This window comes from Chinchilla lanigera, unplaced genomic scaffold (genome assembly GCF_000276665.1).
Source record: "Chinchilla lanigera isolate Chin_1 unplaced genomic scaffold, ChiLan1.0 scaffold00024, whole genome shotgun sequence".
Classification (NCBI taxonomy): Eukaryota; Metazoa; Chordata; class Mammalia; order Rodentia; family Chinchillidae; genus Chinchilla; species Chinchilla lanigera.
The window spans coordinates 27035846-27045487 of NW_004955425.1; the positions used below are offsets into that span (position 1 = coordinate 27035846).

The following is a 9642-nucleotide window of genomic DNA, read 5'->3' on the forward strand; positions in this document are numbered from 1 at the left end:
GAAAAGGCTGGGGTGTTGCTCTAGTGACCCAGAGCTGTCACCTGAGATGACCCGGTCTCTGTAGCGTTCAAGCAGGTGCACCGCGGAGCGTAAAGGCAGCTAAAAAACAAAAACAACAACAAAAAGCCCCCAGAAATCCTGGAAATCCTCTGGGCTGCTGCGATCTGGAACCTTTTTTTGCCAGCAGGCGAAAGAAGAAATCGGAAGTGACGTTGCAGCCAAAACAAGCCCGGGCTTGAGGTCTGTGCGGAGTCTGGGCCCGTGACCGCCCGGGGAAAGGCCGGCCGCTCCAGGGCCTGAAGGCGGCAGCGAGGCGCCTCCCGCCGCGCCCCCTGAGCCCGCCGGTGGCGACGCCGGGACACCTGTCGCGTGTGGGGCCTCATTCATTTCCGCAGCGCCTTGCTCTCCCTGTAGGACAAGCTCAGGGTCAGGAAGAACCAGGGCGCTCCTGTTGGTGGCTCCCACCGGCGCCTGGCCGGGTCGCTCCCTTACTGGGGACACCCTCCGTGACTGAGCTCTGGCTGACAGATCGAGGTGAGCCTGGCTACCCCTGGCCTGCCCGAGTCTTTTTCTCACCGCCTCCTCTTCTTCCCCTTCATCTCCTAGTCTTCAAGAATTTGCTTCCAAATCAACTTTGCTTCTCCTCTCCAGGGTTGTGCGGAGATACACCTTCCTCCCCCAAGCACCTGAGCTGTTGTCTCAAAGACTGGTGATTTCATCTAAAAAGCCCGATTTATAACAGAGCTGTTCAGGGTTTTAGGGCTGCCTATTTCAGCACCTTCATTTTGTAATTGAATCTCATGAAACGTATTTATGTGTCCAGGGTTCCACAGCTAATTAGTAGGTGTTGAAAGTGGAAAACTAGATTAATCAGCAAATGTTAGAAAAGAATGTATAAAAATGTCAAAGCCCTACGGGGCACCTGGTAGGACCAAGGGCAGTTGTGTGTGCAATGATTAATAACAGTAGTGTATCCTAGGGTCTTGACTTAGCGTTTAATTTTTCAAGAGATTGGAGAATGTTAAAATAGAGCCAGGTAGAGAATGCTGAGAGAGCCCAGGGGAGTGGCCCTTACCCCCCCGGTGGGTATGAGAATGGAGGAAACTAAACCCCACTTATGTAAACATAACATGTTTTTAAAAATGAACTTCACGTGGGAGGTTGAAGTTTTAACATGAAAATTTATTTTCATTGGTAGCCAGATCTTTTGGTAATGGTGTGGTGACCAAAATTCATTAGAATGTAGTAATAGAGATTATAAAGGTTCTATATTTCACTTATTCTTTTCCAGGACCCTGAGAAGTTTATAGTGGTAACCCAGTTTTACAAATAAGACTGAGGCTTGGAGAGGTTCAGTAACTTGTACTAATAGATGGAGATGGTGAAGCTTGTATTCATAGGCAGGTTTCTCTACCTCTGGACACTGTTTGCTTTCTGTTATATATAGGTTCTTTAAGAGCACTGTTCGGATGCTTGATTGAAAATGACTTTTTTTAAAATTTTATCTGAGTTGGTATACTTTTAATTATCTAATATTTTTCTTTCAGATTTTTAATATCCAAATTCTGAGAGTATACTGGATATTGCTCTTATAATTCCAAGAGGAAATCATGAAGAAATGTTTTAATTACTGAAAATTATAGTTGAAATCATGGCTACATCATCGAACCTGGATACAGCCCAGCTGATAGTGGAAGAATGTCCCAGCAGTTATGGTCTCTCTGGCATGCCAGACATTAAAATAGAACATCCACTGGACCCAAATTCAGAGGAAGGATCAGCTCAGGGTGTTGCCATGGGGATGAAATTCATACTGCCCAACCGCTTTGATATGAATGTGTGTTCTCGATTTGTGAAGTCCTTAAATGAAGAGGATAGTAAAAATATTCAAGATCAAGTTAATTCTGACCTGGAGGTGGCGTCTGTCCTATTTAAAGGTTGAAAGTTATGGTATAAATATCTGCCTTTGCTTTTGTTTCTTTGAATGGGGTTCTTTTGTCGTTGCTTTGGTTCACTTTTGGGTTTGGTTTTGTTTCTGTTCTTTTTTGTCTTTTTTTTTTTTTCTTTTTCCATCAGGAGATTTGGAGTTTAGAAACCAGAATTAAGTAATTTCATATTATATAACATCTATTTAAAAGGAAATACATGACTTTAAAAAATTTCCTGCCTATTCTTTATTTACAAATTTTCTAATGAATACAATTTTCATTGTATCTTTTAAAAATCATAGGAGAAAAAAATTCCTTGTTCTTTTTTAAAATGAATTAGCCTTTTTTGTGAAATGAATTAACTTGATATTCCCTGTTCATGAATGTTTCATGTGTGTTGGTTTCAAATGCGTTAATTTAGTAGTCTATCAACATACTCTAGATTTACTTTTATAATGATCTATTGAATAATAAAACTAATCGCTTAGAATAAAATTGTTCAAGATTAATAGTTTTCTTTCTGGAACTTTCACTTTGGTAGAATAGACTTCTGTGACCAAAAAAATTTAGTATCACTGGGTAAACAATTATACATTAAAGCTATTACACTACATACGTTGACATCTTCTATTGAAATTCTTTGTCATTAAAATATTGTTTTAATGGATTTAAATTTATTTTGCTTAGCTGAATGCAATATCCATACATCTCCTTCTCCTGGAATTCAAGTAAGACATGTCTACACACCCTCTACCACAAAGCACTTCTCACCCATAAAACAGTCAACTACTTTAACCAACAAACACAGAGGAAATGAGGTCTCTACCACACCTCTGTTAGCAAATTGTAAGTATGTGCTACTAATGTCTTAAAATGTTGTTACTAGTAGAGTAGTTTCAAGAGTTTGGCTTTGAAATACTATTTTCAGGAAATGCATATTCTTTTGAAAAATGATGTCCTCATACTTTTAGTAACTTAAAACTTTTTTATGTATCATTATATACTTAAAGGATTCATGTTTCCTCTGTTGAGAACAAATACAGCTTGAAATATTAATTATTAAAAGCTTTATACCTTTGCTTCTAAAACAGTAATTAATTGCTGGGCACGGTGGCACACACCTGTAATCCCAGCATTCAGGGATCTGAGGCAAGAGGATCACCACAGGTTCAAGGCCAGCCTGGGCTACATAGTGAGTTCAAAGCCAGCCTAAGCTACAGAGTGAGATCCAGTCTCAAAATAAATAAAAAATAAAAACAATAATTGTGAACTTTTTGTAAATTAAGATGTTGTCATTGTATTGTTTCTTAGTACAAAATTTCATATTTTACTTATAAACAAGATCAGTAATCAACAAATTATTTTCTGGGACAAGGTGGATGATTTCTATTATTGTATTTGAATATAGTAGTTTCAATACAAATGACCTCTTTTAAAACTTGGAATCTGTAATTTTTAAGCATATATGGTCATTGTAGAGGAAATAAAGTTTTTCTATTTAAATTAAAAATATTTTATGCAGAATAGGTACATAAATGAGAGATAAACAGCAATTTGATGTTAGTTACTGTATTTGAAAGTATAATGTAAATGTACCTATATTCCAAAGCCCTGTGAAATCTTTCTTTTTACATTGGACATACCAAACCCCTTTTGATTTCTGAATCACATGCTGTAGCAGCTGAAAGAAGAGTGTCCCTCTAGAACCTTTCTCTACCTGTTGGCCTGTTCTGGCTTATTTAAATCCTCCCAGTTGCTTTTCTTTGTGTATTAAGCTACATAACCATATTACTGAAGTCAATGATCCAAGCAACACTAAGGTTTTTTAGAAGAGCTCTCAAACAACAGTACCTTTGTGGCATTACTCTAAAATAGAGATTCAACTTAGCATATTCCAGCCATAGAACGTCTCAGCTGAAAAGGAATAAATAGGTACAGATCATCTGGTTCACGTTCTTCATATTACAAACAGCTGTTTCATAAGTTCTCCAAGACCACGTGGCTGGTTAGCCACAGTTAGGCCTGTCCTCTAGAATTTACTCTCAAAAAAAATTAAGAATCTACTCTCAAGGCAAGTTTCTGTTTATTACTTCACTCTTTCTAATGTGAAGAAAAACTCATGGGCTCTTAAAATGAAAATATTTAGGATTTCTAAAAAGCTAGACATGGTGCCACACCCTTGTAGTCCCAGCTGCCTGGGAGGCTGAGGTGGGAGGGCTCCCTGCTCAGGAGTTTGAGGCCACCCTCGGCAACAAGGTGAAATGTTGTCTCAAAAAAACAAATGTTGTCTCAAAAACCCGAAAAACACTTCAATGGACTCAATCAGTAAGAAGACAAAAGAATGTCTTTGTCTCTTTCAGACCTGTCTTCTTCATAAGTTTGGATACAGAGATAACATTTGTAAAATGAAGTGTGTAAGGCGTTTCTTTGGAATAAAATAGTTTTGTTGAAAATAACAGTTTGCGGATGTCAAACAACAGTACATCAGTAAACATGCAAAAGTCATTCTCGGGTACGAACAGGTACCTGTAATGTTAGAATATACTTTAGCTTAGATTTTTTAAATGAAAAATTGAGTTCTTATTTTGGGAAAGAAATTTGCCCCCGAACATGAACTGTGGGCAGGTGAGCACGGCAGATGGCAAGCAGCGTTTTCTGGTGTTGTTTCAGCCCTGTCCGTGCACCAGCTGGCAGCTCAGGGAGAGATGCTCTACCTGGCTACTCGCATTGAACAAGGTAACAGTCTGGTTTTAAATGTTTTATTTAAAATACATTCAGTAGGATTTAATAGGTTTGTTTTATTTTAATATAAGAAAGAATGAAGACAAAAATGATTGCATAGTATCACTGGGGCAATAACCCAACGGATAGTGAAAAAAATTAAGTAACATAAAGTATAAAAGTTATAGTTTCCATTTCCACCCTAGCCTTCTCGCTAAAAGTAAGAATTACTTCTTACATTTTCAGAATTTTTTCTAAAGAACATTACTATTTTATTTTGGATTATGTGTGAGAATGTGTGCTTTTCATTATTTGCATATGCAGACATTGTACACGCTATGTTATTATCTTAGTTTTTTTCAATTTATGGGTTGGAAAGGTTTTCATAAATATATTTTCTTTTCATGTATAATTTAAAAATTTTTATATCTTTGCATTGTATTACATATGTGTATTCTAAATTTTTGCTATTAAATGACAGTATTATTGGCATTCTTTTAAAATATATCCATTGAATAATTTTGCACAAATAGAATTGCTGAATCAATGGATATATGATTGTTTTTTGTTTGTTTGGTCCTGGGGATTGAGCTCAGGGCCTCAAACCTACCAGGAGGCATTCTACCCCTGAGCTACACCCCCAGCCCTGAATTTTTATTTTTGTATATATGACCAATGCTTGTCCTTGCTCTAGAATTAGTTTCTATTTCCTCTAACACATAATAGTATCGGAGCTTAATCTTCGCTAAGCTATGGGTGAAGAATGAAATCTCACAGTAATTTCTCTATATTTTTAAAATTATCATCTTGAGTTTCTTTTTATGGGAACTGCCTGCCATATATTTATGTACATGAACTGTTATCTAAATTAAAGAAATTAGCTTAGTGTTGTTTATGTTGCATATAGTTTTTCCTAATTTTGACATTTTTCTTTTGATTTATTTTATGATTTTTCAAACAGGGCTTAACATTTTTAGGTGGCAATTAATTTTTTTCTTTGGGACTTTTGAGTTTCATATCTTACCTAGCAAGGATTTCCCACTCATAAATTTATCTGTTCTTTTTCAAGAATTTCTGTAGTTTCCTTTTTTACATTTTAGTCTTTGATTCATATGGAATATGTTTTGTTATAATAAGGTAAAGATTGAGCAAAAGATTGCTTTTATTTTTAGTCTTTAAAAAGTTAGATATTTCCCAGGCATGGTGGTGCATGCCTATAATCCTAGTATGTGGGACGCTGAGGCAAGAGGGTCGCCACAAGTTCAGGACCACCCTTGGCTACATATGGAGTTTAAGGCCAACCTCAACTACATAACGAGACCATGTCTCAAAAAAAAAAAAGTTAGGTATTTGTCCCACCAGTGTTTATTGAATTCCAGATTCCAGAGGGGCATCATCAATGAGTTTTGTTTTCTAAATCATGTTATTTTTATAAGAAAGGCTTACTTAACCATTATCTTTCTGTTTGTATGTCATTATTCAGATATTTAATTCTCAGTCTGCTAAATTCACAGAAAAAGTTGTAGCACTTATAACTAGTATAGGTAATGAAATGAGGTTCAAGGCAGAATTTCATGGTACTGTATTGCAGTTATTCTATCTTAGTATTACGTTAAACTATACAAATGAGGGAAGTTCATGGGCAGGGATATTAGCTATGAAGTAGAAGGTTGCATTAGTAAGATTGTGAAGTCTGTATAATAATATACATTTATATAATGCTCAGGGCTGTTATGTAATCTCATTTTTATTGTGATCCTCCCAACTAGACATAGAGGTAAGCAGGACATTGTGTATGTTTGAGAAATAAGTGAGCTGCCCAAGTCACCGTGCTAGAAAGCAACAGAGCCAGGATTCAAACTCTGCTTTCCGGATTCTGAGACCAGTGTTCTGTTGACTGCCTTGTATTTAGCAAAAGTCATGCCTGGTAGCTTATCTTCCTTCCTCTCTCCCTCCCTTCCTTCCTTCCTTCCTCCCTTCCTCCCATTCTTTCCTTTCTTCACTTACATGTGGTGTTGAGGATTGAAACCAAGGCTTCAGGCATGCTGGGCACACCACTGAGCTGCGCTGATCCCCCAGCATTGGAGGGTTATACTTTATAAAGAATACACTGTATGAACCCAGCTATGTACACTGAGGCACATTTTAACACATTTGCACTGCAAATTACAACAACACGTAATAGGACCTCAGCAAACAAAAGTCAGCACAAAATGAGCTTCACTGACTAATGTAATCAACTTTTTAGAAACACGAGTAATTCCATAGTGATATTAATATATGGTTATTAAGTTATGGTATTAATATGTGGTTATTAAATTAGATCACAAAAATTGCTTTTCTTTTAAATAGAAAATGTTATCAATCACACGGATGAAGAAGGATTTACTCCTCTGATGTGGGCTGCAGCACACGGGCAAATAGCTGTGGTAGAGTTTCTCCTTCAGAATGTAAGGAAAATGCCTCAGAAACTGTATTATGTATAGTTACTTCAATTCAGCTAAGTCTTACAAAGTTTTTACATCTCTAGCTAGCTAGATATAATGATGAAGGGTACAACAAAATATGTCAGTGCTTTTCATATTTTCATGGAACTTAGCTCTAGTTGGAAAGGCAATGCTAATCATACACGAAACAGTGAATAATTTAATATTCAGCCCCCCTACACCCCCCCGCAAGCACAACAGGAACAAAAATACTGTCGGCCCTGTAGGCGAAAGTTTTTTGGAGCAGCTGTACTCAACCCCAGAGTGAAAGGATGGTTAGGAATGAGAGAGCTAGAGGGAGGAAGGAAGGCATTCAGACAATCCTGGTAATAGCAGCACCATGAGTAAAAGTTTCCGTTTCCATACTAACCCAGAACTTTATCTGACTTTAGTATTGAGTTGTAATTAGTATCAGCAGAAATAACACTATTCTTGTTCAAATTAACTGAAAGCCTTTTATTTTCACTTCTCACACAGGGTGCTGATCCCCAACTTTTAGGAAAAGGTCGAGAAAGTGCACTGTCCCTGGCCTGCAGTAAAGGCTACACGGACATCGTGAAAATGCTGCTCGACTGTGGAGTAGATGTAAATGAGTATGACTGGGTGAGTCTCTGATTCCAAATTTCAAATCACTAAAACAAATACTAGAATTTATTTGATTCAGGGGAAACCATAAATTTTATTAAGCACCTGGGAGGACAAAAAATACTCAGAAAAACAAGTTAATATCATAAACTCCATTATGCTATTTAAGGATTCTTTACAAAACATTAAAATCTTTTTAAACTACTCGTATGCCCAAGACTTAGTAAAACATATACCCAATTTTTAGTAAAACTTTCCACAGTAGCATTTAGTTGACTCTTGCTCACACTGGAAAATCTAAATCACTTTGACTTTTGCAGAATGGAGGGACACCTTTGCTGTATGCTGTGCATGGAAATCATGTGAAGTGTGTAAAGATGCTTTTAGGTAAGCAGAAGAAATGAAAATTATGTAGAAAATGCCATAGAGGGTTTTTCTTTCACGACTTGGCCTCCCTTGGTATTAGGAGCGCCACAAACTACTGTGGAAGACGTTAACTCCACTCCTGAGGCCAGCGTGAGCTGCCACCCAAAGCCTGTGAGAAGTATCCCGTCACAGCGCCACATCTGGAGTGGGAGCTTCCGTCCTTGCTGCTTTTGTTTGGGGCCACACTGGAATCCTCTAGCGTGTTACAAGTCCACGTGTCATTCTGCACGAGCTTTGTCTTTGCTTATGAGTTTCAGCCACTCGAGCCCTCTTTGAAGTCTTTCCTCCAGCTCACTAAAGCAGATTCTGTGCACTCCATGCATACTGAGTGCTTTTTGAAAATCCAGAAAATGCCCTCCAAATTGGCTGCAAATCTGTCTAGCTATTTAAATATGAGCCAGGAATAGACAAACATATCCACATTTTCCTTTCCTTATATGGATTTTTCTATTTTGATGTAGAAAATGGAGCTGACCCAACAATTGAAACAGACTCTGGGTACAATTCTATGGATTTAGCTGTAGCCCTGGGCTATAGAAGTGGTAAGTATTTTAGAACTCTCAGGTTTCATTTCTTTAAAGCTCTATAAATAGTTTAAGCCAGTTACCCAAAATATTTTCATCACTTGTAATCAAAAAGTATTGCATGTTACCTAATTCCTGACATACACTTTCATCTGTGAGCAAAGTAAGCAAATTCCTACAAAGTCAAGAAATGAGTTTGTTTACTGTGCTTTTCACTGATCCAAATAATTAATTACTAGAAGATTGGTGCACACCTACTTACAAGATTAATATGTGTATAGTAGATTATTTATAGAGCAACCTTATTCCTGGATTCTTCAGTTTAAAAATGATAAAAACTTAGGCGCAGAAAGTCCGGTAATGTGGACAGCTACTAAGTCGGTGACCACCTGAGGTTTAAGCATTACATTGCATTATTGCCCTCCAATTATAAATGTCTTCTACTTAGAAATAACTTTATTTTAGAAATACAGTGGGGATCAGTTGGATTTGATAGTTTTTTTAAGTTTGTAAACAGTATCCTGAGATCTTCCTTATACGTCTGTTTAGTTCAACAGGTTATCGAGTCACATTTGTTGAAGCTGCTTCAAAATATCAAGGAGTGACCCAGTCCTTAGAAAATGTCATCTGTCCTCTGTTCACTTTCTGATCCTTATAATGATAGTTTTGTTTACTTTTAAATTTTTACCTCAGTTGCAATATTTTCTGATTTTTAATAAGTTTTAATAAATATTCTTCTAAGTAATTCACTTTATAATAAAAATTTGTTTTTTTATAAATGTTTTACTGTATATTTTAAATTATAAATTAATGTTTTATGGCATGTAAATTTTTATGGTACAGATAGTTATCTGTCTTTGTATCAAGTGCTGTAATTTGACACTTTCAGAAAATTTTTCCCCACTCACCCTATCTTCTCTTGTAGTAACTCATGGACTTTACATAGAGTTTGCTATAAATCCATAGGGAAAA

General features: G+C 36.8%; 1 protein-coding gene across 2 annotated transcripts; it reads left to right on the forward strand.

Annotated features, from left to right (window-relative positions):
- Positions 1-4: 4 nt before the first annotated feature.
- Positions 5-9408, forward strand: Ankra2 (ankyrin repeat, family A (RFXANK-like), 2). 2 transcript variants are annotated; one of them, XM_005386069.2, is made up of 9 exons: positions 5-534; positions 1548-1937; positions 2616-2774; positions 4599-4664; positions 7002-7099; positions 7613-7738; positions 8041-8107; positions 8608-8688; positions 9220-9408. In XM_005386069.2, the coding sequence occupies exons 2-9, from the start codon at positions 1652-1654 to the stop codon at positions 9273-9275; spliced, it is 939 nt and encodes a 312-aa protein (XP_005386126.1). In that variant the 5' UTR covers positions 5-534; positions 1548-1651; the 3' UTR covers positions 9276-9408. The 2 variants fall into 2 exon arrangements, with proteins under 2 accessions (XP_005386126.1, XP_005386127.1); XM_005386070.2 differs by lacking the exon at positions 5-534 and having other exon boundaries at positions 1775-1950.
- The last annotated feature ends 234 nt before the right edge of the window (positions 9409-9642 follow it).

Bases quoted from the DNA above. Each gene is read 5' to 3' on its own strand.
- Ankra2 (XM_005386069.2), top strand. From the start codon at position 1,652: ATGGCTACATCATCGAACCTGGATACAGCCCAGCTGATAGTGGAAGAA. The intron at 7,100-7,612 runs GTAAGGAAAATG...CTTCTCACACAG, and splicing joins TAGAGTTTCTCCTTCAGAAT to GGTGCTGATCCCCAACTTTT. The intron at 8,108-8,607 runs GTAAGCAGAAGA...ATTTTGATGTAG, and splicing joins GTGTGTAAAGATGCTTTTAG to AAAATGGAGCTGACCCAACA.